Source organism: Myotis yumanensis, unplaced genomic scaffold (genome assembly GCF_028538775.1).
Source record: "Myotis yumanensis isolate MYYU_CA2020_CCGP unplaced genomic scaffold, mMyoYum1.0.hap1 SCAF_1, whole genome shotgun sequence".
Lineage (NCBI taxonomy): Eukaryota > Metazoa > Chordata > Mammalia > Chiroptera > Vespertilionidae > Myotis > Myotis yumanensis.
The window spans coordinates 239,065,988-239,093,987 of record NW_027223752.1 but is presented as its reverse complement, the minus strand read 5'-3'; the positions used below and the strand labels follow the sequence as shown (position 1 = coordinate 239,093,987).

Below are 28,000 nucleotides of genomic sequence, written 5' to 3'. Positions count from 1 at the left end.
GTCTTGACACAGCAGGTGCTCAGTGAGTTGTTTTTTTTTTTGCGTAAACGCTAGCGCACTCGGTCGTCCCAGGAGAAGGCTCACTGCAGAGCAGCCCCAGCAGGAAGAGTGTAACCTGCGAGTGCTCTTTAATTGTAGCTAAATGCCGTTTCTTTAGAAGCCTTAATTTTCCCTTTTGTCTCTAAAGGGAGTGAAATATTAGGGCCAACATTCTCAGAAACAAGACCCGACACCCTCCCACCACCGCCGAGCAGTGGCTCGCCCACAGGTCTGGACTGTAAAGAGAAAAGAAACGCTGCAAGAAAGAAATGCCTGTACAGCTTCCAAGACGCTTTCATGGAAGCGAACAAAGTGGTGATGGCCACCTCCTCAGCCACCTCCTCCGTGTCCTGCACGGCCACCACGGTGCAGTCAAGCAACAGCCAGTTCAAAGTGTCGTCCAAGAGGCCTCCTTCCTTAGGTAAGGCCTGCTGCTGGCGGGGCCCTTGGCTGGCCTGGCCGGAGGTTCGGTGTCATTAGCAGTGTTCACGCCCCAAGAGAATCCTACTGTCACATGTCCTCTGGGGCTCGGCCACTTGGGTCCTGCCTTTCATCTCTGTACCTGCTGTTGTGAGCACAGACATCTAAAAGCAGAACCTCATGGACAGTGTGCCTGTGGGCATCGCTGGTGAGCAGGTGGTGTGCTGTCACACTTGGATCGAGCGCACAGGAAGGCAGGAAGCAGGGAAGCCATCAGACGGGCAGGTGGCGGGGCACAGGAGCTGGCACAGAGGGCCGCGCTGGCCAGGGGCACCGTGTGCATAGCGCGGAGTGTCGGAGCAGCTCCCAGCACGTGGTGGAAGGGAGGAGTCCTGGTGCTCAGGAGGGACTGGTGGGGCGGCTGCTGCTGCCTGGGGAAGAGAAGGTCATGGTCGCTGTGTGAGCAAGAATGAGGGAAGGGGAAGCCGGGTGACACCCTCGGTGGTGTTGAGAACCTTGGATGTTCTCACATTTCACAGGGGGGAGCATGGTGCCCCTGCCTGGAGGTGGCACCACCACGGAGCAGCCTCAGGTGCTCCTGGGCGGGCAGACAGGAGGCACAGCATGGCCTTGGCGGGCCGAGGGCCCAGGGATGTCCGCTCAGTCTGACCTGGGACCCGCTGCAGCTGGTGGCGGCTGCTCTGCTCAGAGGGTGCCAGGGCGAGTTAGAGCGGGCGGGGCAGCTCGGAAGGACGTGCGGGAAAGGGCTGTGCCAGGGTGGGGGGCAGAAGGTGTTCAGGACCGAGAGCGTCCTTCATGGCGGGTGTCTGGTGCGAGGGGCTGTGTGGTCACAGTGACGTGTGCATCCTTTCCAGGGCCTGTGCCAAACAGAGTATGTAGGGGCGTGTGTGTCAGAAATGAAGGAAAAAGGAAAAAATGGTAACTGGTCATGCATCCAGGTGAAGGGTATTGGGTGTTTTTTTGACTGTTTCCTTCAACTTTTCTATAGATTTGAACATAATTAGACAAAAGAATTGGTAGAAAGTCCTAAGAGGATTAGGAATGTGTGTCTGACCTGAGCTGTCGGCACGACTCCATGTCTGACGCAGGTGAGGTCTTCCACGGCATCAGCAAGGAGGAGCACAGGCACGCGGTGCCCGCCGCCCCGAGGAACAGCCCCACCGGCCTGGCGCCACTCCCCGCACTCGCCCCCGCCCCCCTCGCACCAGCCTCCACGCCTCACCTGGCAAACCTTGCAGCCCCCACCTTCCCCAAAAGTGCAGCCACCTCTCCTGGGTTTGTGGACACGCGCAAGAGCTTCTGTCCTGCTTCGGTCGCCCCCACGGCCCCCAGCACAGACGGTCCCATCAGCGCGCCTCCCAGCGTCTGCAGGTGAGCCAGGTCCTGGAGGTAGAGGCCAGGACACGTTGGAGACTGGGTGCTGTGCACCTGACACCGGAAGAGCTGGTGCCGGCGGTGGCTGACCCGTGCTGTGCGGCGGGGAGGGCGGACGCCCGCAGAGGCCGGGTGGGGAGGCTGATGCAGAGCAGGGCTGACTGGGTGGGTGCACACACCCCCTCCCCCCGACCCATCAGGGAACGCGCCTTGGGTATCTTTTAAGTTGTACTTGTTACACTCTGAGCAAAGTACAACACAGCAAACTCTTGACAGTTTTGTTTTAAATATGTTTTTATTGATTTCAGAGAGAGAGGAAGGGAAAGGGCGAGGGAGAGACATCTGTCGGTTGCCTCCCATATTCACATCCTGACTGGGAACCAAATCCCCCCCACCTGGTGCACCGGACGACGTTCAGCCAACCGAGCCGCACTGGCCAGGGCTGGACAGTTTATTTTGTTGTTTTGTTTTTGTTGTTTTTCTTAAGGTGCGTGTGTGCATGTAAGTCATGCGTTTATTATTTTTTAATTCTCACCCGAAGACATGTTTTCATTCATTTTAGAGAGAGAGGGGGAAAGAGAGAGAAACATCCATGTGAGAGTGAAACATCCATTGGTTTCCTCCCGCACGTGCCTCAAGCTGGGACCAAACCCGCCACCTGTGCACGTGCCCCAACCAGAATCAAACCCTCCACCTTTCCGTGTACGGACAGCGCTCCAGCCCGCGGAGCCGCACGGGCCAGGGCTGTGCAGTTTTTATGTGAAGACAGTTTTTGTTACCTTTGAACTTGCTTGTTGAAAGCTACCTCCCACCCCCCAGGATAAAGCGGTTGGTGGGGACAGTAGAGAGCCTGTGTGTGACCACCCGCCTCACACCGCCTTGCCCCGCTGCCGCCCAGCCCCCCGACTGAGGCCCCCATGTCCGTGTGGACCTGGGTCTGGTGGTGAGGGGCAGAGCCTCTAGGGGTGGCTGCTTGCTGACTGGCCCGTGTGCGGTTTCGCAGTGACCCGGACTGCGAAGGGCACCGCTGCGAGAATGGCGTCTACGACCCGCAGCAGGACGATGGGGACGAGAGCGCAGACGAGGACAGCTGCTCCGAGCACAGCTCCAGCACCTCCACCTCCACCAACCAGAAGGAGGGCAAGTACTGTGACTGCTGCTACTGTGAATTCTTCGGGCACGGCGGGGTGAGTGCGCGCTGCCCCGGGACAGGGACAGCAGCTGTCAGTGCCGCGCGCGTGTGTGTGACAGTCATCGCTCACACAGGCTGTGAGGCCTGGTGGAATTCAGGGGACTTACTTGCAACATAGTTCAAACCAAGGTCTGGTCTCACACAGCAATTCCACTTCTAGGTTGTCCTTATCCTAAAGCAGTGGTTCTCAACCTTCTGGCCCTTTAAATACGGTTCCTCATGTGGTGACCCAGCCATAAAATTATTTTCGTTGCTACTTCATAACTGTAATGTTGCTACTGTTATGAATCGTCATGTAAATATCTGATATGCAGGATGGTCTTAGGCGACCCCTGTGAAAGGGTCGTTCGACCGCCAAAGGGGTCGAGACCCACAGGTTGAGAACCGCTGTGACCTAAAGGTATAATGAAAACATTTGCCCAAAGATTTAACTATAAGGCTTTCATCACGGCATTTTTGCCTGTTGGTGAGTTTTACAATAGTTGATTGGATAGGGGTCGACGGAGTGCCCAGCTATGGGCAGCCAGGGTGTCCGGTCTGTCAGCCGCCTCATGGGGACACATGTGCACACGGTTGTCTTCCCTGTTTGAACACAAAGGGTATTGACACAGGCGGACTTGGACAAGGACGCGCCAGCCCTCCAGCGGGTGGCCGCGGGGCAAGGGGTTCTGTTAGCTCTGCCTCGTCTCCTCGGCCGTGGTGTGCTGAGGGGCTGGTCAGAAACCTTGGCCGTGGGATGGAGGGCAGTTCTTTTTCCTTTCGGCTGAGCAAGAAGCCTGCAGTGGGCACAGAGATGCAGGGGTGGACGTGGGCACGACAGGAAAGATGATCACACTGTGCACATAGAAGGAGATGAGCAGTAGTGTAATTAGCTCTTTCTGATTTAAAAGTAGTCACTTTTATACATAGCTGCATATAATTGACCGGATCTTTTATGAATATATAGATTTTCTTTTTTCCGGCCATTTGTTTCTCTTATTTCCTTATTTTTTTATGTATTACTGGGTAATAACAAAAACTTTAATTTTAGAAATAGTCTGAAATAGTCTGAATAGTTTCTCTTCCAAGTCATTGAAACTTGAAGCTTAATCTGGTCATGTTTTCATGTACTGTCTTAGCCTCCAGCCGCACCCACCAGTAGGAATTACGCAGAAATGAGGGAGAAGCTGCGCTTGCGGCTGACCAAGAGGAAGGAGGAGCAGCCGAAGAAGGCGGACCCGCTGTCGGAGCGGGAGAGCATGGTGGACCACCGCCGGGTGGAGGACCTGCTGCAGTTCATCAACAGCTCCGAGCCCAAGCCCGTTAGCAGCACGCGCGCCGCCAAGCGGGCGAGGCACAAGCAGAGAAAGGTAGCCTGCACCCGCGCCAGGGCGGCGGGGACTGTGACTGCGGGGCCTGGAGCCACTGCACTGGCCACAGCGTGGCTTCCACAGCCCCTGCCTTTCTCTGGCCTGAGCTGGAGGCTGTTGGGAGCCGCACGCTGTGTCTAGGACGCATCGCCCCTTTGTGTTGTGGCTTTGCTAGTGGACCCAAACCAGCCTCAGGCCCTCGTGCTGGCCGGTCTGCACAGGGGTGCAGACCCTCTGCCTCTGTGCCAGGGAAGCAGAGGAAGCGGGGTGGCGTGGGCTTTTGACTGGCTGAACGAGTGACTGATAGGAGGTGGGGACGGATCCCTTGGCACAGGGCCGTCTGCGTGGAAGAGGCCGGCTCGGCATTGATGTGCAGGTGGCGGAGGAGGTGATGGCCGTGTGGGCAGCCCTGGACAGTGCCCACCTCACCTCATGGCTGGGATGTGTCAGAGGCAGGTCCACCCCGTGGTGGGTGTGACTGGACTTGACCTGAGGTCCAGCAAGTGAGTGGGGCCCTCAGGGACTGTGTGCCGGTCACTGCCGGTGTCCTATCCTTCCTTCATCGTCGCACGCCTCCTCAGGAACCCACCCCAGTTCTCCTGGAGGGCTCCCCACGGAGCCCGGACAGCAGGCCCAGCCGTCTCCCTCGTGCAGCCACCGCGAGGCGTCAGGTCCAGGGCCAGCCCTCAGCAGGCAGATCAGGGCCGAGGCACGTGGCAGCTTGCAGGGCTCTGACCGCAAGAAGGGCTGCCCTGGGAGCAGGTGAGGTCGCCGTGAGGTCAGGCAGAGGCCGAGGAGGGCCCGCAGGTCCTCTGGGCTCCGAGTCAGCATGTGGCTCTCGGGCCTGTGCTTGTCCTGCTGAGGGGCAGACCCACCAAACCTGCGGGGCTCGCCAGGGACTTGGCGGAGAGCCCGTTCTGCCCCAGGAGACCTGGTCTGCAGAGCCCACAGGAGTGGGGAGAGCGAGGTGTCGCCATCGGAAGTGCCCTGCCTCTCCGAGGGGAGGGGTCCAGAGCCCTGGGACGTCCTGCGCAGGCACTCGAAGCCTCGGGGTCGGCTCCCACCCTGGTCTCCTGTCCTCTGTCCTTGCGGCCAGTCTGGACCCAGACTTGATGCCACAGGCCCACCGTGGTCCCCTCAGCACCCGCTCACCCTGTGCTCTCCTGAGCACCCCATTGGGCAGGTGACCCACCCACAGGTTGCTTTGTGTCTCCCTCCTAGTCAGCTGTTGACATGAAGGTGGCACCCGGTGGGCTGTGGGTTCACTGTAGCTTCGTCCTGGGGGTTCTCAGACCTGCGCCAGAAGGCACCTGCCAGCGACACCAGGCCACCTGGGGGCAGCCGGGGGCTCCTCCTGTGAAATGTGCTTTATTGTGAAGCTGGCTTTTTAAAACCTATTATTTGATTTTTAACATAATTTTATATTAAATTTTTTCAAAAAGATAACTCGGTCTTAAATGAACGCCTCCTGAAATGTAGGAACAGCTCCAGCTGGGAGGGCTACGCTTCCCGGGCACGTTGTTTTTGCCGGAGCATCCGACAGGCGCCCCCTTTGGGGCTCTGGTTTGTTACCTAAACAGAAGGAGCGTTTCCATTTGTGCTGCTAGGACAGGCGTCCCTCTGAAGGGAGTCTTCATTCGACGAGAAGGCGCGTCCTGCCGTGGGATAAGCAGGAGGAACCTGCTGTCAGCATGCCCTGCAGCGTGGAGAAACCATTGCTCCTGGCACACTAGTGATGGCAGCTCGGGAGTGCCGGCCGCGTGCCAGGCTGGGAAGGGGGTTTGTTTCCTAGGGCACCTGTTTGCATGTCCTGTCGATGCACAGAAATGCCTCAGCTTTCACCTGGGCAGGTGCATGCTGGGCACAGTCATGTGCCGTTGGCTGTCACCTCCATGTGCAGCGGGCGTGGGGGCGGGGCAGGCAGCAGCTTCCACCTGGTTTTTTTGTGTCTGGTCGGTGGCTATGAGGGATTAACTACCACCTTCCCCAAATAAAGTAAGTCTATATGTGAAATAACTTGGGATAGGTATCCTATCTAATAAAGAGTGCTAATTGACCCTCACGCCATCACAAAGATGGCAGCGCCCACAGCCAATAAGGAGGGAATATGCTAATTGACTGCCACACCCTCAAGGATGGTGGCTGCCCAGCTGCCCAGGGCTGCCCGAGGCTCAGGTAACCAGGGCCGGCTGAGGCTTGCGCTGCCAGCAGTGGCAGCAGCAGAGGTGTGATGGGGGCATCACCTTCCCCTGATCGCCAGGTCGCCTCCTGCCCCTGAGGGCTCCCAGACGGTGAGGGGGGCAGGCGGGCTGAGGTACACCCCCCACTCCCCTGCATGAATTTCATGCACCGGGCCTCTAGTGTTTTAATAAGAGCTTTTGGCTTATTATAGCCCTTTTGGTTTATATTCTTTTTTTAAACTTTTTTTAAAATGTTTTATTGATTTTTTTACAGAGGGAGATAGAGAGTTAGAAACATTGATCAGCTGCCTCCTGCACACCCCCCACTGGGGATGTACCCGCAACCAAGTTACATGCCCTTGACCAGAATCGAACCTGGGACCCTTCAGTCCCTAGGCCGATGCTGTATCCACTGAGCCAAACAGGTTAGGGCTTTTTTTAACTTTTTAAAAAATGTCTATATTGGTTTTAGAGAGAGAGGGAGGGAGAGAAAGATAGAAACATCGACGAGAGAGAAACATTGATTGGCTGCCTCCTGCACGCCTCCTACTGGGGACTAAACCCGCAACTTGGGCATGTGCCCTGACTGGGAATCAGACCGGTGGCCTCTTGGTACATGGGACAATGATCAACCACTGAGCCACACTGACCAGGCAGGGTTTCTATTCTTACTATATGATTCATTTTTTAATTCTTATTTTTCCATATGTGTTAATTTTTCAATTGCTTACTTTTCACCTGGCAGCTGGAGGAGAAGGCGCGCCTGGAGGCGGAGGCCAGGGCCCGGGAGCACGAGCATGTCCGCGAGGAGCAGAGGCAGCAGGAGCAGGAGGAGGAGCGGCTCACGGCGGAGCTGCAGCGGCTGCAGGAGCTCCAGAAGCTGCGTGCCGTGAAGAAGAAGAAGAAGGAGCGGCCGAGTAAGGACTGCCCCAAGCTGAGCATGCTGGCAGGGGCTTTGCAGGCGGCAGCACAGGCTCTGCCTGACCCTGTGCACATGCACAACGGCTCCCTCGAGCAGAACGAAGAACCAGAAACCTCACCGCACTCCCCGTGCAGACACGCCAACCACACAGAGCCTGGGCCGGAGGCTGACCCCGGGCCGGAGGCCGAGCCCGGGGACAACAGGGACTCCAAGCTCCTCCTGCCCGAGGGGGTCGGGGGGAAGCAGCAGGAGCCGCTGTCCTTTCTCCTGGACATAATGCATCACCACAAGGAGGGGACTGGCAAACAAAAGCCAAAACAGGCCGGGAAGGCCGGCAGCGAGGCTGGCAGGAGGCCCATGGAGCCCCCCAGAGCCTCCGAGAGCCAGCCCAGACCCCGGCCTCAGACTGAGCCAAAGGCGAAAGTGCTCGACCTCACTTCCCTGGCGGAGCAGAAGCGAGAGGACAGGAAAGCCAACAGCAACAACAACAACAAGAAGCAGCTGAACCACGTCAAGGAGGGGAAGGCCAGCCCAGGCCCCTCGGAGCCCGCCTGCCCCGGCGAGCCCGCGCACAGCAGCAAGCCGGTGCCGGCCGACTCCCCACAGCCCCGCGGCAAGAGCAAGAAGAGCCGGAAGAAGAAGGGAGACAGAGCCGGCAGCTCGCTCGGTAAATCGGGGGGAGGGGTTTGTGCTGAGAGAGCAGTGCCCGCTCGTGTCGGTGGCTGTCAGTGTCAGTGTCCAGAACACTCGCCTGTATGCCCGGCCCGGCCTGGAGGACGTGGGGCGGGGGGTCTCCTGTGCAGCCTCGGGGGCTCATGCTTCTGGGGGAGTCCTTGATAATACTTGCTTTCCTCTGGAAATTGGTCTAGTTAGTATTTCTGTCTCTTGAGGTTAATTTTGGTGAACTGCATATCCGTAGTAAATTACCCTTTTAAACTGGATTTTCTAATTTATTTACATAGAGATCTGCATACATAATTGGTTCATTTTGTAACTTTTTGATCGGCCACGGAAGCAGGGTGGCTGCGATGAGACTTGTGGTGAAGTGTCATGAAAATGACGCCATGCAGGCCAGGCCCTGGTGGAGACTCAGACACGGGAGCCTGGGGGGCAGCACCCAAGCAGTAGCTGTGGGGGCGGTGGGGCTCATGAGGAACTTGCCAGAACTTGCTGGCCAGGCGCAAGGTCTGACTTGAGAGTGAGGAAGGAGGTGGCTTGCAGCAGCCAAGGGGTGCGGTGGTGCCCGTGGGGGGTCAGATGCTTGAAGGGCGGATGCACAGGGGAGGCCCTCTAGGGACAGAGCTCGGGATGGAGGTCCAGGTAGGCTGGGGGTTTGGTGGTGTGGGATCCAGGTGTGGGTGAAAGCACAGGGACCCTGGAGGCCAGAGGTGTGGGGCAGGGGAGGGAGAGCCAGGCGGGGAGGGGGTGTGGTCCTGTGGTCATGCGCGTCCTTAGGTCCTTAGGGAATCTTTCAGGGGGTTCCTGTGAGCTCGCGGTGTGGAGGCACTCCCCGTGCTGTGCGCCATCGCAAGTGTGAGCTGCTGTTCTGCACGTGAGCCGTGCCTTGGTCATGCTCCTGTCAAGTGATAGGAAGAAAGGGAGCCCCTTTTCATTAGCCTCCAGCACATGGTCCTGGCTGAGGCCTGCAGGGGCTGAGCCCCGCCTCACCGGCCTGGTGCTGAAGCTGTGCCTGAGCCACGTGGCCTGCTGTCCCCTAACTCCGGCTCAGGCCGCAGCAGGCCCGGGACGGGGCCTCGTCAAAGAGCCCTGCTGTCGGGTGGGGGCCGCCTGGGGTTTCCTGGTGAAGGCCGGGTGCTGCACTTATAAACTGAATCCCAGAGCCACTGCTGGGTCCCGGGCCTCCTGCCCTCTTCCTGTGAGGGGCCCAGAAGGGACAGTGCTGTCTCCCCACGGGGCCTTCCTGCCCCGCCTCCCTCCCTCCAGCAAGGACTTGGACAGCCTCTGGGCGGAGGGCTCAGGACCCCTCAGGCCTCCCATCATGGAGACCCAAGTTAATGGCGCCGCTCGGGATGGACCGCCAGCAAGTTTTAGTTTGTGAAGTTGTTGCAATTTAATAAAATCAAAGTTCTGCTCTGTTCAGATGCCTGGTCTTACAATTCGACTTGCCTCTTCATTTCACAGATGATGTCTTTCTGCCTAAAGATATCGACCTGGACAGTGTGGACATGGATGAGACAGAGAGGGAAGTGGAATATTTCAAAAGGTGAGCAGCAGCGGCTGTCTGGCTCCCGCAGGCCCCGCCGTGGCCCCGCAGCTCTGACGGCAGCTTTCCCGCATGTGAGGCCCGGCACACACGGACCTCCTCACTCTCACCCTCACTCTTACTCTCACTCGCGTCCACTTCTCCCCTCCCCCAGGTGTGCAGACTGGTTTACAGCAGTGGTTCCCAAGGGTCAGGGCCACAGCATCACCTGGGAACTGGGGTGGCTCCCAGACCCGGAATCCGAGGAGAGGAGCCCAGTGTCTGCTCCCACAGCCTCGGGGGCGTGCTCGTCGGGGCAAAGTGACCGGTCTGGAGCACAGGGGGCGGGGAGCAGGGTGTCGGCAGCAGGACCCGCCAGGTCATAGGGGCCTGGCCTGGGTTCGGGGCGGAGCTGTTCTCTGAGGGCAGGGGCAGCGCAGGTGAGCATCCTGGCTGCTGTGGGGCGGGCACGGGCTATCAGAGGACTTGCCAGCGTAGAGGGAGGCAGGAGGGGCAGAAGGGGGAGCTCTCGAGGTGAAAGGTGCCTCACCAGTGCGGGTCTGCAGCTGTGGCGAGGAGAGCCGGGTTCTGCGACAGCACAGGCCTCCCTCCCTGGACGGGCGTGGGCTGCAGGTGCTGCGCTTGGACGATGAACCAGAGTGTCAGCAAACACTCATTTTACCTGCCAGACACGTGGCAACAATATAATCATTTTCAGGTTCGTTCAGATTTCTGCCACCCAGATTCGAGCTGGAAAGGTGAAGGCAATGTCCTTCTTTCCCTGAGTACCAGGCTTGCTCATTGTTACGGAAGCAGGTGGCACCCGTGGTCCTCGCAGATGCTGTTGAGCGCAGTGTGTGATCGGAGCAGGAGGGCGGAGGCTGTGGCCCTCCTGGCCCTCGCTGTCCCACGGCCCAGAGGGAGCGACAGTGGGGCTGTGAAAGGTCTCCTTTCAAGTCACTCGCGCCTGTGAACTTGGGGCTAAGCAAGGGCAGGCTGGCATCCCCAGTGTTGCTCATTGAGAAGGGCAGCAGCACGGCGCTCCCTCTCAGGGGCTGGTGGTGGCACAGAGGCCCTGGGGCTGCGGGGCCCCGGGTGCCAGACGGGCTCATCAGAACCTCCGTGGCAGCTTCCCTGGGACCAGGTGCGGCCGGGCGGCAAGGCATGGGGCCGCGCTGAGCCCGGGCAGCTCCAGCTCCGGTGACTGATGTTATGTCTTCCAGATTCTGCTTGGATTCCGCCAGGCAGACCCGACAAAGACTGTCCATCAACTGGTCCAACTTCAGCTTGAAAAAGGCCACCTTTGCTGCCCACTGAGTGAGGATCATCAGAGAGGGGCGCACGGGAGCTCGCCAGGCCTTGCCGGGGGCCACGGCGCCTGGGACCCAGCCCGAGGACGTGCCGCCCGCCCGCCCTGTTAGCTTGTGTGCGTGTCGTCTGTGAGCCTCTGATCGTAGCTCTGCCCTCAGGTTGGACAGTAGCTCCCGCCACTTCTTCCGCCACCGTGGCCCCCGAGGCCTGGGCCTTGGCCAGAGACAAGTTTGCATCATCCACGTGGCTCCGTGGCCCCTGCATCTCACCCTGTCCTGTCATCTGTCCCCCTGGGTGACGCCCTCACTCAGCTCCCACCCGAGATGGGCGGGCGGGCGGGGCAGGCGCGCTCCGATCTCCACAATCTACTGTTCAGAGTGTACACGTTGCGCTGTTTGTGTTCGACCCCTGACTTGTAGCCAGCTTGTGTACGACCCCTGCCGAGTGAGAACGTTCAAAAGCAAACCCACCCAGTACTCACCACCGTCTGTTAGAGTGTACGACTGTATTAACACGGAGGCCTGCCTGGCTACTTTTTAACATATTGTTAAGTAATATTAAAATCATGTCTTTCTTTTTGAAAGATGGAATACATTAGTACAGTAGGAGACCTCGTCTGCTTGCTTTCTGCTGGGGGTGATGGGAGTGGGCGGGGCTGGGTGTGCGGGCGGCTGCCCCCTCCAGGGGCCTTGGGCCACCACTCCACGTGGCAGCTCAGGGTTCCCTCACCATCCGGGCCCAGGCCCCAGGACAGAGTTCAACCGGAAGTGGTAAGTGCTAGAGAGACAGTGGGCGGGCCATACCCAGAGGGGTGCGGGGAAGCCATCACCTTCACACCTGTGGGCTGACAGAGGCGGAGCAGAGGAGCAGGGTCCGTCAGCCAGGGCGACACATGGCCTTGGAGGCAGGTGCCCATCTAGCTTTGTGGGGGTTGTGATGAAGAACTGCAAATACCAAGTGGGGTGTAAGCCAGGAACGTGAATAGTATTTAAAATGAAAAAAGGAAGCCCAGCTTGATTCCTTCTGAGGTCTCAGGCAGTTTTCAGAAAGCGCTCGTAGAGCTGCCACTCTCCTAGAACACTCCATGGCTCCCACTGCGTCTCGGGGAAAACCTGCGAGGCCCTGCTTCTATGCAGCTGCCTGGCGGGCTCTGAGCCGGGGAAAGGGGAGGTGGGCCGGCCTGGAGTGTTCTGGCCTCGAGGGTTCTGAGCCCACAAGGCTTCCTGCCAGAGGGACCAGGTGCAGGTGGAGAAGGAGAGGAGGCAGGGACTCGGGCTCCGGCCTGAGGTCCGAGAGGGACGGTGCTGCCATCCTGGGGGCTGCGGTCAGTCGCGTAGGCCTCACACAGGCTGAGCCCACCGCGTAACAAGGGCAGACAGAGGGTCAGAGCCCCAGAACCAGCGTGGTGGGGGGAGAGGAAGAGTAGCCGAGGCATGGGGCAGGGAGGCTGGGACTGGCTGCAGGGCACGAGGGTGGGCAGTAGCTGAGGGAGCAGGGCAGGCAGGAGCCAGTGTGGCCAAGGGGCTTGTTAGTTCAGGTGGCGCATGGCTCCCGGGAGGACCCTGCAGAGGGGGACACAGGCCGCCTGAAGTGTCAGTGCCGTTGGCGTCCGCGCAGGGACACCTGGGGGCCTCAGCCTCCACCCTGGCATCCTGTGCGCAGTGGGAGCGTTTGCTATGTTTAACCCTCACCTCAGGGCATTTCCTCATTGGTGTTGAAAGAGAGCGGAAGGGAGGGGGCGACAGAGACATCGATGGGTTGCCTTCCCCCACTACGGGCTGGAGATGGAACCTGCACACACTCTGGGTATGTGCCCTGACGGAATCAACCGGAAACCTTGTGGTGAACGGATGATGCTCCAACCAGCCGAGCCAACTGGCCAGGGCCTGAGGCCGTGTCTGAGCAGGGCAGCACAGGGCAGTGTCCCCTCTGGGAGGGTGGGAGCAGGTCTGAGGCCCAGCTTCCTGCCTGGAGGCGGCTCTTGTTTTGCAGCTTCGCCTGTGCCCTGCAATGCTGGTTCGGGGGCGTGACTGTGTGGAAGTCCAGCTGCCCTGAAGTGCCACGCCAGGAGCCCGTCACACGGAGAGGTTTTGATCTTTTCCTCAGCTAGTAATTTTACTTTTTAAATGTATTATTTTTATGTACATCCCCCCGTCAGTCTGTTCTCTGTGTCTTGTTTGTTGGTTGGTTGATTGTGTTCTTTAGATTCCGTGTGCGTGAGCTCATGGTGCTTGCCTCTCTGCCTCACTTACACTGAGTGGCCAGATTATTATGACCACCTGACATTTATAGGCAAATTAGCCGTACACTGCATCGTATGGGATATGGAAGCCGAAGGCCTGTTCCAACACCTTTGCTGTCTGCAGTTACCAAGATAAAACGTCTCCAATTCGCACAGGAACACAAGGATTGGACAGTCGAGCATTGGGGAAAAGTCATGTGGTCCGATGAATCACGTTTCCAGTTGCATCATGCAGCTGGCAGAGAGAGAATTGGGCGGAAACAGCATGAAAGCATGCACCCCACATGCGTGAGTACAACCCTTCAAGCTGGTGGGGGCAGTGTTATGGTTTGGGGCATGTTGTCCTGGCATGATTTGGGCCCTTTAATTCGTGTGGAACAACGTCTGAATAGCACAACATACCTAAGTATCGTTGCTGATCAAGTTCATCCTATCATGTTGATGGCGTATCCCAATGGAGATGGCTTCTTCCAACAAGACAGTGCGCCATGCCACGGTGCTCGTATTGTGCAGGAGTGGTTTCAAGAACATGAGGGAGACTTTACCTTGCTTAGGTGGCCCCCACCATCACCAGATCTCAATCCAATTGAGCATTTGTGGGACGAAGTTAAAAGAGCCACCAGGCAGCTGGTTCCACAACCATCAGATCTCACAGAACTGGACAGTGCTATTCATCAGGCATGGTGTCAGATTCCTCGCATCACCTTTCAACCTCTCGTGGAGTCAATGCCAAGAAGAATCGCCGCAGTATTGAAGGCAAAAGGTGGCCCAACGAAGTACTGATGGGGTGGTCATAATAATCTGGCCACTCACGTTCAAATATATCCCACATTCAAAGGCTGTTAAATCGCGTTGTTTACCCATATCTTCAGAAAAAAAATGACTTCTACTGTCATGGTAAACAACCTGCTTCGCTATTTATAATGGTCTGGTCCTCTAGCAACTTCAGCGCGAAATTATAGCTAATTTGCCTACAAACGTCAGGTGGTCATAATAATCTGGCCCCTCAGTGTATTTCACTGAGTGGCCTCTCGGTCCACCCGTGTTGCTGCAGATGGTGACCTTCCATTCCTCTTATGTACACGTAGGACCCCATTGCACGTATGTCCCACATCTCTACCGTGTCTGTCCATGGACCAGGCTTATTCCACTTCTTGATTATTGTGGATAAAGCTGCGCTGAAAATGGGCTTCCCCGGCACCAAACATGGGGTATGTTTATCTTTTTTAATTAGGGTTTTTGTTTTCTTCATATAAATACCCAGAAGTGGAATCGCTGGGTCATAAGGCAATTCCATTTTTAATTTTTTAAAATATATTTTTATTGATTTTAGCGAGGGATAGAAACATCAGTGATGAGAGAGAATTATTGATCGGCTGCCTCCTGCATGCTCCGCACTGGGGATCCAGCCCACAACCCAGGCATGTGCCCTGACTGGGAATTGAACCATGACCTCCTGCTTCACAGGTCGACGCTCAACCCGAGCCACACCAGCCAGGCCAGTTTTAATCTTTGGAGGACACTCGATACTGTTTTCCACAGTGGCTGCACCAGTCTGCACTCCCACCTGCAGAGCACTACGGTTCCCTTCTCCACGTCCTCGCCAGCACTTGGGTTGATGTGTATTTTTTTTGTATTTTTTTTTTTAGATGAAGGCTGCTTTTATTGAATGACTGAACCATGTAATTGCCACTATGTACAGGTAAGAGAGGTGAAGCTTTATTTCTTGGTCTCTTCCTCCTTGGACAGAGTCTTGACGATCTCCTCCTTCTTGGCCTGGAGCCCCTCTTCACGGCGCTTGTGGGCTTCCTTGGTCTTAGACCTGCGGGCCTCGGCCTGGTCAGCCAGAAGCTTCTTGCGAGCCTTGTCTGCCTTCAGCTTGCGGATGTGTTCCATGCGAATCCGCTTGTTTTTGAACACGTTACCCTTCACTTTCAGGTACAGGCTGTGGTACGTGTGGCGGTCGATCTTCTTAGATTCACGGTATCTTCTGAGTAGCCGGCGAAGAATCCTCATCCTCCTCATCCAGGTCACTTTCTCAGGCATTCGCGCGTGGGCGGTACCCTTTCCTTACCTATGCCCATAGGCCTGCCCTTCCTGTGGGAATGGACAGTCACAGGCTTCCGGATGATCAGCCCATCTTTGATCAGCTTCCAAGTCTGCTGCCGGGAGTTGGCGTTGGCGATTTCATGGGTCTCATGGGGTCCAACCAGACCTTCTTTTTGCCACAGCGGAGGGCGCTGGAGGCAAGCCTCTTCTGAAGCCTGAACATCCTCATGCTGCTGCCGCAGCAGTGAAAGACTTGATGTATTGATGGTAGCCATCTGGCAGGTGTGAGGTGGCACCTCATGGTTTTAATTTGCATCTCTTTGTTGATAGTGATGTTGAACATTTTTTCATATGTCTCTTGGCTATTCGTCCTCTTTGGAGAAGTGTCTATTCAGTTCCTTTGCCCACGTTTAATTGGATTGGTGTGGGTTTTTTGGTGTTAAGTTGTATGAGTTCTTTATACATTTTGGGTACTAACGCCTCATTGACTGTATCATTGGCAAATGTCTTCTCTCATTTGCTAGGATTTTTTGTTTTGTTGGTTTTTTTCACTATGCAAAACTTTGTGGTTTGATGAAGTTCCATTTGTTTATTTTTTTAGCCTTTGCCTGAGGAGACATATCCAAAAAGATATCGCTAAGAGCAACGTCAAAAAACTCAATGCCTGTTTGTATGTCAGCGGTTCAACCTTTTTCCTCTCATGGCACACAAACTAATTACTAAAATAAAAGAATGTATTTTTTTTGCCCATCTGACAAAAAAATGGGTATCATTTTGGTTCATTCACCAGACGGCTATTGTATTGGCTGTGTCATTCTTTTACTTGACAATCTAAGGGGGAAAAGGTCAGGTATTGCGTTTTATGGTTAAAAATGGCTGCTCTCGGAGTTTATGATTTCAGCTGCTACACTTGCTTATTCTGTATATGGTGTAAGAAAGTCTCATTTTTTTGCACGTATCGGTCCAGTTTTTCCATTTACTTTATGTATTGGCTTTACGACACTGTATGTTCTCGCCTCCTGTGTCAGAAAGTAACCGCACCTGAGCGAGGATTTACCTGGCTGGCTGTTCCACTGGCCCGGATGTTGGGTGCTGGTGCTGATCTGCTTTGTTTGCCGTAGCCTTGCAATACAGTTTGATGTCAAAGAGCATGGCGCCTCCCAATTGGCTGTTTCTCAAGAGTTCTTTGGCTATTTGGGGCCGTTCCAGGGCCAGCACCGAGAGAGGAAGTACACAGAGCCCAGCGGGGCTGCCTGTGGAAGCAGCAGAGATTGGCATCTGGGGAGGCCGAGGGGCTGGAGTTGTGGGGACAGGAGGGGCTGCACAGAGCCCTGGAGACCTGCGGCGTCCCCTCGGACCTACTCGCCTGCGCGGGTGGAGTCAAGTCCTGTGTCTGCAGGGGAATCGCCAGAAAGCAGGAGGCGGAGGGAGGAGTGGAAGATACAGAACAGGTGCAAGTGAAGCTTGTAAAGAAATGAGAAGCGCCCTGGACAGACCCACAGGCGAGAGCGCGCTGGCATCGGAGTGGGAATTGCCAGAAGTGGAGCCGAGAGAGAAGAGGGAGGTGGGGCCGCGTGCCCCTGTGCATATGAGGAACAGAAGCCCTGACAGAAGTCAGCTGTCCCTGCCTCAAGGGAAGTGGGAAGAGGGTGTCCCCCGGGAGGTGGCGAGCAAGGCAGGCCTCTCATCCGCTGATCTGGCTCCTGCCCAGGTGAAGTGCTGCTGGGCCCCTCGCCCCAGGCCCGCCCTGCAGCCTCAGCAGCCACTGCAGCAAACGCGTTTATTATAAAAATAAGTGGCTACAAAGCACATGGCTCTCACCTCTGGACGTGTGACAGACACTAAGCAACGCAGTGTATTTCATGGCCCTGCCGAGGCCGCAGTGCTCGGCTCTCCAAACCTGGGGTGCCCTTCCAGGCACCCAACGTGTGGTTCCCTCGGGCAGCCCCCTATTCCCGCGAGATGCAACGTCCCAGGTGCAGGTGGGGGGCGGGACCATCACCTTGGCCTGTGAGCTCCTGCTCTGGCCCCGGCCTGACAGCTTGAGGACCCAAAGCCCAGCCTCTGTTCCACAGCCCGAGGGGGACCAAGGTGAAGGCCAGAGCACCCTCCGCCGGCATCTTGGGGTCCCACTGTCGCAGGCCGAGAGCACCGGCCTGTCCCCCTCCTGGCTCACAGGCAGCACTCGGCCACGTGTCTGAAGAGCTCCTCGCCCTGCTCGTCGCTGAAGCACTGCAGGCAGTGTGGACACTGCAGGTCCCCCTGGCTTCTCCGGGTAGCTCCGGGGCACCGGCCCTCTACAGCGGGGGCCAGGCCCTGGGGTGCAGACACAGGCCGCTGGCCACCAGGCACCACCAACTCCGAAGCATTGGTCTCTGCACGCTTGGGTGCTCTGCTCCCCGTGTGGATCCGGCAGGAGCCTGGCTCTTGGGGGTCCTGGAGAAAAGGCAGAGGATGTAATGGCTGTGCCGGAGGCCACCACGCTGGTCTCGGCTCATCCACCCTCGCCCTGCTTCCTACTTGGCCCAGAGCCCAAAAGAGAACAGAGGTGGCAGGAGGAGGAGCAGAGGCCAGGCGGCACCTGGGGCCACAGGTCTCCTTCCTGGATACGGGCGTGCTCCCCGGTGCATGGCAGTGAGCACCGGCGGCAGACAGCCCCAGGGGCGGCCACCTGCTGTCACACCCGACGCCAACCTCCTCCGCAGACAGGACCACAGGAGGCCAGTCTCCACCACCGCACCCGTGCCAAGTGCCAGGGCTGGCTCTGCCGGAGCGGGAAACGGGTCTGAGCAGACAGAGGACTTGGCGCTCACGGGAAGGAGAGAGAGGCCTGAGCGCTCACGGCCGGCCCTCACACCCACCTGTCTGCGTGCCCGGCGCAGGGCCGCCACCTCATCCTCCAGCTCCTGGATCCTGCTCTGCGCCCGCTCCCGATCCGCCCTCTCCGACGAGAAGTCGTCCTTGTAGGCGAGGACCTGAAGAGAGCAGGCCCTCAGCCATCACAGGCTGCACAGGGCGGGACTCGCCTGTCCTGCCCCTCCTACCTGCTGCTCCAGCATCTGCGCCCGCTCCCGCGCCGCCGCCAGCTCCCTCGCGGCCCCCGCACACTCGCTGATTCTCTCCTCCAGCTGCCGGTTGAGCCTGGCGATCTCCTTCCTCATCAGCTCCGCCTCGGGCTGGGGAGCCTGCAGCCCCCGCAGCTGGGCCCGCAGCTCCCGCACATACTCATCCCTGCTGGCATCGTAGCGCTGCCACTTGGCGTTGAGGTCTTCCACCTGCGGGCAAGTGCAGTGAGCGGCTGGCAGGGCCGCTCTCCTGCCCGCTGAGCCGGAAGCTACTGATGGGCGAGGAGGAGCTGAGGGAGGGGTCCCCGGGAACGGAGGGGCCTCTCCTCGCTCCGCACAAGCAGCGCCTTAAACACAAGTGGACGTTTCTGGCCTCGGGGGCCTCTGGATGGTGACTCCTGCCCCCTCTAAGGACACGGGAACGCAGGTGTGGGGACCACAGGACATTCTGCTCGTCCTTTTAGGGGAAAGACTGTGTCAGCCAGAGTGGCCCGAGGGCAGGGCCTGCGGAGCTCTTCCGAATGAACGGCAGACACTCACGTGAGTCACCTTCTGCTTCAACAGCCGGTTTTCCTCCTGGAGCTTCTCAACAGCAGCCTGGACAGAGGCGTCCCTGCCTGCAGGTTCCGGCTGCACAGAGAGGACGCGGTCACCAGGCGTGTCGGTCACGCGCAGCAGAGGGGAAGGAGCCAGACCCAGGGGCTGCGGTCACAGGTGCCCCAGGCCCACCCCCCCTGGGGCCAGGCCACACCCCACCTGCCACCATCACAGGTCAGCAGGGCAGGAGGCTGAGCCCACTGTCCACCGAGCACACTCCGCAGGGGCCACAGAGCTACAGGGCAGGCCTGGCCGTGGCCCGGGCCCCCCTTCCCAGCCCTCAACTCCGTGGTCTCCAGACACTCGGTCAATTTCACGCAGGCTCAGGGGTGTCGCACCCAAAGCCACCTCCCAGAGCAGCCCTCACAGGGGGCAGAGGTAGCTGGAGACTCTCAGGGAGGGTCCCCGGCTCCTCGACAGCCTGCCTCTGACAGGTTCTGGAGAATTCCCCGGGACCACAGGAAGTGCTGGCCTCACTCAGCGCGGGGAAGCCCCATGACTCAGCCGAGCCCAGGGCTGGGAAGTGATGCTGACTGAGGCTGTGGGGCCCTGCCCGGCCCACGCCCAGGCCTCGGCCCACGTGGCCCAGCCGACCACCATGCCTGGCCACTTCTGGATCTCCACAGGGAAAGGACAGTGACTCCAACCCGGACGAGAACACGCCTCCTCCCAGGGGCCCTCTCCTTTGGTCTCTGACACACGTGTCGCTGAGGTGCCCTTTGGGGGAGCCCACCAGCTGCGCCGGTTCTCAGGCGGAGTCTCCCGTGAAGCTGAGCGCGGGAGGGGCCGCCGCCCAGGACACAGCGGAGCCGCCCGCGGAGCCGCCCAGGACACTGCGGAGCCGCCCGCGGGAGCCCAGAGAGGCCCTCCCGGCCCAGCCTCCCCTCACAGCGGCTGGGCTGGAAGGAGCAGGGAGGTCGGCTTCGGCCCATCGCTCCCTCATTCCCTCTGCTCCCGACACCCCCTCAGGCCCCTGTGGCTCCATCTGAGGAGATTCCTGACGCTGAAGCCCTCACTGCCCCCCTCTCCCCACAGCCCAGCTCCCCGTCAGGGGCCCCACCCGCGCCCGGCCCCGCCCTGCACAGGCCTGGCCCCGGCTCCATCCTCACGTCACGATGAGGACGCTGGAGCCAGAGGCCAGCTTCAGAGATGGCGGCCCCGCTCCACGGGCTCAGGCGCAGGGGCCCACAGGAGGCGGCGCTCAGTCCTCCGCACAGGCGGCCGGGGGAGCCCTGCTCTCGCCCCGCCCCGCCGTGCCCAGCCCTGCCCCGTGTCCCCGTGTCCCCGTGTCCCCACGTCCCCACGCCGGGGCCGCTGCAGGCCGGGTGGGCGGCCCTGTGAGCCCAGCTTTCCTGTCGCCTTTGCATGTCCCGTTGTTTATTTCATTTTACTTATTTTTCTTTTTTAATTTTTTTCCCTTTTTATTCATTTTTTTTTTGTCCCATCGTTTTAGAAGAAAGCCTGAGGGCGGGCTCTGCCCAGCAGACGTGGCTGGGTCTGCACCGGTCCTGCTGCCCACGTGTCACCACTCCCTGCACCCCCGCCCCCGCGCCTACCTCAGGCCCCTGCTCCCCCTCGGCCCCCTGTCGGGCCTCCAGACACTGGGCCAGGTGCTGGCACATGTGGGCCGTGGCCGCCAGGGTCCTCCGCAGCTGGCGGGTCTCGTCGGCCAAGGAGCGGCACAGGGTGTCACTGGCGGCCCGCGCCCGCTCCTTCTCCGCCACCCGCCGCCGCAGCAGGGCCACCTCCTTCTCGCGCTCCGGCCCCGGCTGGCTCCGCAGCTGCTGCGTCTCCTTCTCCTTCTCCTCTAGCTGCTCGGACAGCCTCTCAATTTCCTGGGAAGGTTGAGAAGCGGATTTACGTCAGGAAAAGCACGTCAGAGACCAGTGTCTACAGCAAGAAACAGCCTGGTCCCCGTCGCTAGGCAACGGGCACACGCGCAGTCAGCCTCCAGACTCACAGCTCACATGCCGTCTGAGCCTCGTCTGAACCCATCTTCACCAGCACGGCCACCGTGTCGCTTCTCGGCAGCGAGTGACCGTGTGGCGCGCACCTGACGGGAGAAGGGACCCCATCAAATGACCAGTGTCCTGTGAGCAGAGATGTGCACATACACATCGAAGGCCATGTGGAGGCGGAGACGGGAGTGGCATCTTCAAGGCAGAACACAAGGCTGGCACTGCCACCAGAGGCGGGAGGCCAGGAAGGACGCCGCCCTGCCCACCTGGGCGCGGTGAAGGTTACATCTTGGCTGTGAAGCACCCAGCGAGGCGCCATCACAGGAAACGGCTTCATTTTTAAAAAGTCCTACAATTGCACTTTGCTTTCTCCGCGGCCTCAGCCTGGGGCTTCCCGTTTTCAAGGAACCTCCCGAGAAGGCCCAGGAGCGCCCGGCCGCCCCACGTCCCACGGGGAACAGCCTGGAACAGCCGTGGGCAAACTACGGCCCGCAGGCCGGATGCGGCCCGTTTGAAATGAATAAAACTAAAAAAAAAAAGACCGTACCCTTTTATGTAATGATGTTTACTTTGAATTTATATTAGTTCACACAAACACTCCATCCATGCTTTTGTTCCGGCCTCCGGTCCAGTTTAAGAACCCATGGTGGCCCTCGAGTCAAAAAATTTGCCCACCCCTGGCCTGGAAGATGAGTCGGGAGGAAGCGGAGGGAGGGGTGTGGCCTGCTGGTACCAGACACCAGGAACCTAGAACCTTCTTTTTTACAAAAACATCAACATCCAGAGGGACCTAAACTGCAAACCGACATTCCTGTTCCCACCAGCCCCTCCACCAGCTGCGCTCAGCAGAGGAGCCATTCCACCTCTGGGCACTTCTCTCTCCAGAACCTTTATTAGCACCGAGAACATGTGCTTCTACCAACCTCGCCTTCCCTCTGGAACCGCCTTACTCCGCCCGCCTTGTGCTTTTGAACTTGGGGTTCCAGTTCACAGCCCCACCTCCGCCGCCACGCGCTGCCTCCTGTCCTCGTGCAAACACCCAGGTAAGTGCCCACAGTCGCACGGCCACGGTGGCTTTAGGATTGGGGTTCAGCACTAACCGGTGGAACTCAGGACCCCACCCCCCCCACCCCCATGTAAACGCCTCCACGGGTCAGCCCAGCACATGACTGCACCCTCTGGCCTGTGCCCAGCGAACGTTCTGGAAACCTTGCCCTCGCAGGGGATTTCTGAGAGTCCGTCCTCTTTTCCCACTTCCCTTGGACTTTGCTCTAGAGATGAAGGAAGAGGGAAGGAGAACTTCAGTTGGGATGGCCATCTGGCTGTCTCGCAGAGGCCTCGGAAGAGGGGCAGGAAGGCGGGAGGTACAGGAGGGGATGAGGCCATCAGACCCTGGCGGGGAAGCGAGCCCCCGAGGACAGGAGAGCTGGCGGGGCTGGGGGCAACGGTGACAGCCTGAGAACGGACGCTTCACAGGGCTCCTGGCCAGACCCCGACTTTCACTTTCACCCAGGAAGAAGCCCCTCGGAGGGGCAGCGGGCATCAGCGCCTCCTCCCAGGTGGCCTGGGCCCCCAGGGCTGGGAGGCCGCGGGGCGGGCGGCCTCTGCCCACGGCCTGTGGACCCCCCCAACCCCACTGTGTGCCGCCAGCAGGGCCCGTGCAGGCCCCGTGGTAGACGCACCACGTGAGAAGCAGGAGGAGGAAGCCGGTGGAACCCAGGCTCTCGCTGCTGCTGAGCCCGAACACACACCCGCCTGCTGCTTGGCCTTGAATGTGTGTGTTTCCTTTAAAAACTGACCACTTTTTTTTTAATTGAATTTTTTTTTTTGAGAGAGAGGAAGGAAGAGAGAGAAACATTGATCTGTTGTTCCACTTACTAGTATGTATGCATTCACTGGTTGACTCCTGTGTGCCCTGGCCAGGGGCTGAGCCCCCAACCTTGGCCGACGGGACGACACTCTCACCAGGGCACTAACGGACCCCTTCTGAAGACCCGCCCGCTGGTCAGGGCCTGCCCGGTCTCACCCCACAGCTCGCAGGAGCCTCCTCGGCACCTGGGCTCTGCTGCTGCGTCGCTACCGTGTCGTCCCCCCTCCCCGCCCCCCGCTGGACCTACTTCCCGCCCTGGCTCCGCAGTGCGCACGAAGAGCAAGGTGGCAGGCACAGGTCTGCCCTGAGCTCATGTCCATTAAATGCTAGTTATTCAGATCAAAAGCTGCCGTTCCAGCAGCATGACCGAGACAGCCTGTCCTTGTCCCGGTCTGACACTGGTTTACTCAGGGTCACTGCATGTTTGTATATGAAACACTGTCATTACACAAACCCATACAACATGCGACAGAGGGAATTCTACAACTAACACAAGACCAGAGGCCAGTCTCCCGCGGAACCACAGATGCGGCAAACTTCTAAGTCCCCACCCACCATACCACAGCGATCTCAGTCCTCACTCCCCCCACCACACAATCTCCACTCACCCAAGAGCAGCTTCTGTCATCTCTCCCTCTGCACACGGGCACGCGGAGGCTCGTGGGGTCAGGGCAGCTGCTGGTGTGACCAGGTAAGGAGGCAGCGGCACTGGCCGCCCCGCCTCACTGCCTCCATCAGCTGCAGCTCCCTCACACCCTCTCGGGCTGGAGGACCCGGGCAAGACCTGACCTCTAAGCATCCGTCCTCGCTGGTCAAATGAAACGGCGAGAACAAACATCTCCACGAACAATGAGCAGCTCACCCTGGGCCAGGGGTGTGGCGTGTAGGGGGCGGGGGCAGTTCACAGAGCTCCCCAGGGCACTCTGTCCACATGCCCCAGGCCTGGCACTGGCCCAGCCCCACGTGGAGGCAAATGCCTGGCTCCGACTGGGTGATACCGAGAGCAGGACCTGGGCCCTGTCCTGCACCTGTCCACAGCACACAAACCACAGGCCACGGCCATCCGCAGGGCGCGTTTGGTTGACCCTGAAGGACTTACCAGCCTTATTTTTTGTCTTAAAAGTCAGCTTTCAAATGTGAGTGAAGGCCCTGGCCCGGCAGCTCGGTTGGTTAGAGCGCCGTCGCAATATGCCAGGTGTGGTTCCATCCCTTGTCAGGGCCCATATGGAAGCCGCCAATAAATGCATAAGTAGAACAACAAAATCAATGTTTCTCTAAAACCAATCAATAAATTTTTAATTAAAAAAGGCCCGGATCTGATAGCTTCACAGGTGAATTCTACCAAACATTTAAGAATTAATACCAATTCTCAAGTTTCCCCAAAAAACCGAAGAAGAGGGAATACTTCCTATATTTCTGATGCCAGCATTACCCTGATACCAAAGCAAGTCAAAGGCACTACACAAAACCTACAGCCCAATGCCCCTTATGAACTCTCAGCAAAAATTCTCACCAAAATACTCGCAAACCAAATTCAGCAACATATTAAAAGGCTTACACACCATGACTAAGTGGGGTTCTTTTCCTAGAATGCAAGGATGGTTAAACTTATGAAAATTGGTCAATGAATGAACTAGATTGAATGTGAACATCTCACAATATATACAAATATCAAATCATGTTGTATACCTGAAATTAATATATCAATTATGTCTAAAGGGAAAAAAGCAGTTTACATTATAATACCAGTGTTCTGGGCTGGAAACTTAAGTTCCATGCTTACCCTACACTCAGTACTGCCCCACGGCACCTTCCTCCATCCCTTTCACAACTTGCTTCAAGGAGTGATCACTTATGTGCATGTATGACCTGCAATTAATTTAAAGGGCAGGAAGTGGGTCTCGGTCGTCTCTGCACTCCCTAGCCCCGTGTGAAACAGCGTGCAGTTACCAACCTCACACGCGGCAAAGGCGTCACACTTTGCCCCGCCTGACCTTACAGCCACCTCCCGTGTCCTGCTGCACATACTCTCCACGCCAGTTGTACTGGCTAAGCACTCCCACCGGGGCTGGCACAGCTCGGTGCTACACACTCCCCGGGAGGTGACAGACTACACTCAGTGCTGGGAGAAAGGGAAGAACCACCCCCAGTGTCCACACACACTCTCCTCCCACAGAAAGGATTCTCAGCGGAAAAGGCCCAATAGACACCTGAGTAGCAATGGTCAGTAACAGTCACATCTGCACACCCACTATGTGCGAGAGCTGAAGCTGTGTACTCGACATGTTAAACCCTGTGTTCACAACATAAGACACGATATGCTACACATAATATTTTCGACAGGCAATAGATTATTTCTACAATGTCTATTCACTCAATGAGGATATGAGCTTCATAAAGACAGAAATCAGCCTTTCTTGGTCCTTTCTGCATTTTTAAAAATATTTTTCTATTGCTTTCATAGAGGAAGGGAGAGGGAGAAAGAGCGAAACATCAGTGATCAGAGAGAATCACTGATCTGCTCCCTCCTGCAGGCCCCACACCGGGGATCCAGCAGCAACCGGGCATGTGCCCTGAGCCCACGCTCAACCACTGAGCCACCCCGGCCGGCCCTGTCTGCATTTCGGTGCCCATCAAACCCCGCGCGGGGATATGCAGAGCCAGGCAGGAAAAGACAAGTGCCCTAGACCAACAGAAGCAGACTCAGAGCAGAGATCAAAGGATGGTGGCGGGAGGGTGGATGGGGAAGGAGAGGGGCTCTCGCAATGGCACGGGCAGTGCGCCCGGCGGCAGGTGGCCATCAGGCAGGAAACTCAGCACCGCGTCCTGAACTACCCGCCCACCCACGATTCCCGGTAACTACCAAGGGCGCAGACACGCCCCTGAGGCCTCGATGGGCCTCGCGCCCATCACGCACCCGCACCCGCGCCCAGCCCAGGCCCCGGCCGGCGGGCGCACCTGGCGCAGCGCGGCCTCCACGGCGTTGGCGCCGCCCTCCCGTTGCCGCAGCTGCTCCCGGAAGCGCGCCACCTGCTCCAGCAGCGCGTCCACGAGCGACGGCGCCGCGTCCCCCTCCAGCGCGGCCAGGCGGGCGCGGAGGCGCTCAATGAGGGCGTCTCGGGCGGCCAGCTGCTCCTGCAGGCGCCTCAGCTGCTGCCCCGCCTCGTGGTACAGGCCGCAGAGAGTGGCGGCCGCGCGCGGGGCCCCCTCCCGCCCGCCGGACCCCGCGTCCCCCGACGACATGTCTGCGGGCCAGGACGGGGAGGCGCGCGGCCTCGGGCCACTTCCGCGCCGGTTCGGGGCAGGACGCCCACCTCCCGGAACTTCAGTCTGCGAGCCCCGCCCCCGCCAAGCGCTCGGACCCGCCCACTGCCGAGTGTCGGTCACGCCCACTTCCTAGTGCGTAGACCCGCCCCCGGGGCCCAGGACGCGCCCATTTCCCGGCCCCGCCTACCGCCGAGTGTCGGTCACGCCCACTTCCTAGTGCGTAGACCCGCCCCCGGGGCCCAGGACCCGCCCATTTCCCGGCCCCTCCTGCCGCCGAGTGTCGGTCACGCCCACCGCCCTGAGCCAGGCTGTCCCCATCCTGTCCCGGGCCCTGTGGCTGTCCACACACGCGGGTGCTGGCTTATCCCAGCGGCCCCCTCCCCCCGCATCTGAGGCGTTTTCGGAGAATCGGGCCCGGACGTGGGCAGGGGTAGAGCGGCCTCTGATGTAGCTACTGATGGGAGGAAAAGAGGGGGTCAGAGACGACCCCAAGTGTGGGACCTGAGCGCGGATCCACACCCCCAGCTGCACGCCGGTCGGCTCCTGGGCTACAGGGAGAGAGGCGTCCCCAGAGCTGAGCCTAGCGAGGTGCCCACCCACCCGGGGCGTACGGGGCGCCCTCCCCCGCATGCCCTGCTCCAGGGACGTGTCTTGTTCTTGGAGCAGAAAGAAGTCCGCAGGGAGCTGGCCCTCTCCACGCTCGCTTCTCAGCATCCCTTTCCTTTCCCCAGTGACTTTCCGTGGCTCCACGCCTATTTCTTTGTCAGGGTCCGAGTTTTGCCCACGATGATGCCCGAGCACACGTGCGGTCTTTCAAAGGGTTCCTCCGGCCGAATCGCTGCTGGCCGCTGCCCTGGGCGGGTGCCCCTCCTCGTCCGGGCCGTGAGCTGCATCCTGCTTCTGCCCCTTAGCCTCTTCGGAGCCGAGCTGGGCGGAGCCGTGCATCAGCCAAGCCGGCGGCGAGCCTGTGCCCTCCCCACCCGCAGGGGCGTGGGGGGAGCGTGCACGGGGTGCACAGGCCCGGCCCGCCCTTAGGAAGGACGTGCTGGGCGCGGGCGGTGGTGGAGGACCGAAGCGCTCTTAGCGCGGGGCCGTCTTCGTCTTGGTTGCTCGGTGATGTGGGACCTGGCGCCGGTCCCTGTGAAAATGAATAAGGAAACCGCACCAAACGGAGGCGGCCGGCCAGAAGGGGGCGCTCTCACCCAGGACCAGCTGGTGGCCATTACGGGGAGAATTGTCCATTAGGCTCCAACTGAGAGTCCTGGATTATAGGCCCCAACAGGTGAGGATGTGCAGCTGGCCCCGCCGGCGGGCTCAGTGGCTGAGCGCCGACCTATGTACCGGGAGGTCTCGGTTCCATTCCTGGTCAGGGCACAGGCCCATGGGGGGCGTTCAGGAGGCAGCCGATCCATGATTCTCTCTCATCATTGATGTTTCTGTCTGTCTCTCTCCCTTCCTCTCTGAAATCAATTTTTTAAAATGTACAGCTGGTCCTCGGATAACCTTTTCTTTAATTATAACGTTGATGAGAAAAAAAGTCGTTTCCCAGCTGGGACCACTTTCTGGAATTGACACGTGTTGTGTGTGTGTGTCTGTGTGTGTGTGTGTGTGTGTGTGTGTGTTTCTTCCCACATCTCAACAAAGTGCACAGATTACCTTGTGAGTTGAATGGCATGTCCGTATTGTCCCAGTCGGGGTGAGTGTGGGTGTGGGGGTGGGGGTGGGTGTGGGTGTGGGTGCCCCTGCAGTGGAAGGGCGTCCTGCCTGGGTGGGGTCCCAGGAGCCTTGTGCCCTGAGCTGTCGGGAGGACTGGCCGCTTGTGACCCTGAGCTAGAATAAGCAGGTTGGAAAATAGTGATCTTTGTCTTCCTTAATCTTTCTTACATGTATTGTAGCTCATATTTATCTCAATGGTTAGTATTAGAATGTTTTGAGTCTTTA

The 28,000-nt window shown here is 58.6% G+C and overlaps 2 protein-coding genes and 1 pseudogene across 4 annotated transcripts in view; 1 reads left to right on the top strand and 2 right to left on the bottom strand.

Annotated features, from left to right (window-relative positions):
• Window positions 1-11,619, top strand: part of FAM193A (family with sequence similarity 193 member A) — a 104,395-nt gene extending 92,776 nt beyond the window's left edge. For both annotated transcript variants that reach the window (XM_070400289.1, XM_070400290.1), the window contains 7 exons: window positions 188-460; window positions 1,569-1,851; window positions 2,858-3,041; window positions 4,165-4,395; window positions 7,321-8,164; window positions 9,640-9,721; window positions 10,924-11,619. In XM_070400289.1, the coding sequence (XP_070256390.1) occupies window positions 188-460; window positions 1,569-1,851; window positions 2,858-3,041; window positions 4,165-4,395; window positions 7,321-8,164; window positions 9,640-9,721; window positions 10,924-11,017 (1,991 nt within the window). In that variant the 3' untranslated portion in view covers window positions 11,018-11,619. The remainder of the gene's footprint in view (window positions 1-187; window positions 461-1,568; window positions 1,852-2,857; window positions 3,042-4,164; window positions 4,396-7,320; window positions 8,165-9,639; window positions 9,722-10,923) is intronic.
• A 2,792-nt stretch (window positions 11,620-14,411) lies between these two features.
• LOC138998258 (large ribosomal subunit protein eL19-like) lies at window positions 14,412-16,964 on the bottom strand (annotated as a pseudogene).
• Window positions 16,965-17,068: 104 nt separating this feature from the next.
• TNIP2 (TNFAIP3 interacting protein 2) lies at window positions 17,069-26,110 on the bottom strand. 2 transcript variants are annotated; one of them, XM_070400291.1, is made up of 6 exons: window positions 25,751-26,110; window positions 20,521-20,799; window positions 18,908-18,997; window positions 18,347-18,577; window positions 18,164-18,277; window positions 17,069-17,738 (listed from the first exon to the last, which is right to left on the bottom strand). In XM_070400291.1, exons 1-6 carry the CDS (start codon window positions 26,033-26,035, stop codon window positions 17,475-17,477), a joined length of 1,263 nt encoding a protein of 420 aa, XP_070256392.1. In that variant the 5' UTR covers window positions 26,036-26,110; the 3' UTR covers window positions 17,069-17,474. The 2 variants fall into 2 exon arrangements, with proteins under 2 accessions (XP_070256392.1, XP_070256393.1); XM_070400292.1 differs by having other exon boundaries at window positions 17,516-17,738; window positions 18,351-18,577.
• Window positions 26,111-28,000: the final 1,890 nt, after the last annotated feature.

Coding starts and splice junctions, on each gene's coding strand:
- TNIP2 (XM_070400291.1), bottom strand. CDS start 26,035: ATGTCGTCGGGGGACGCGGGGTCCGGCGGGCGGGAGGGGGCCCCGCGC. Junction 18,998..20,520: donor AGGGGGAGCAGGGGCCTGAG/GTAGGCGCGGGG, acceptor CTCTCTGTGCAG/CCGGAACCTGCAGGCAGGGA. Junction 17,739..18,163: donor TGCGCCGGGCACGCAGACAG/GTGGGTGTGAGG, acceptor CCTTTTCTCCAG/GACCCCCAAGAGCCAGGCTC.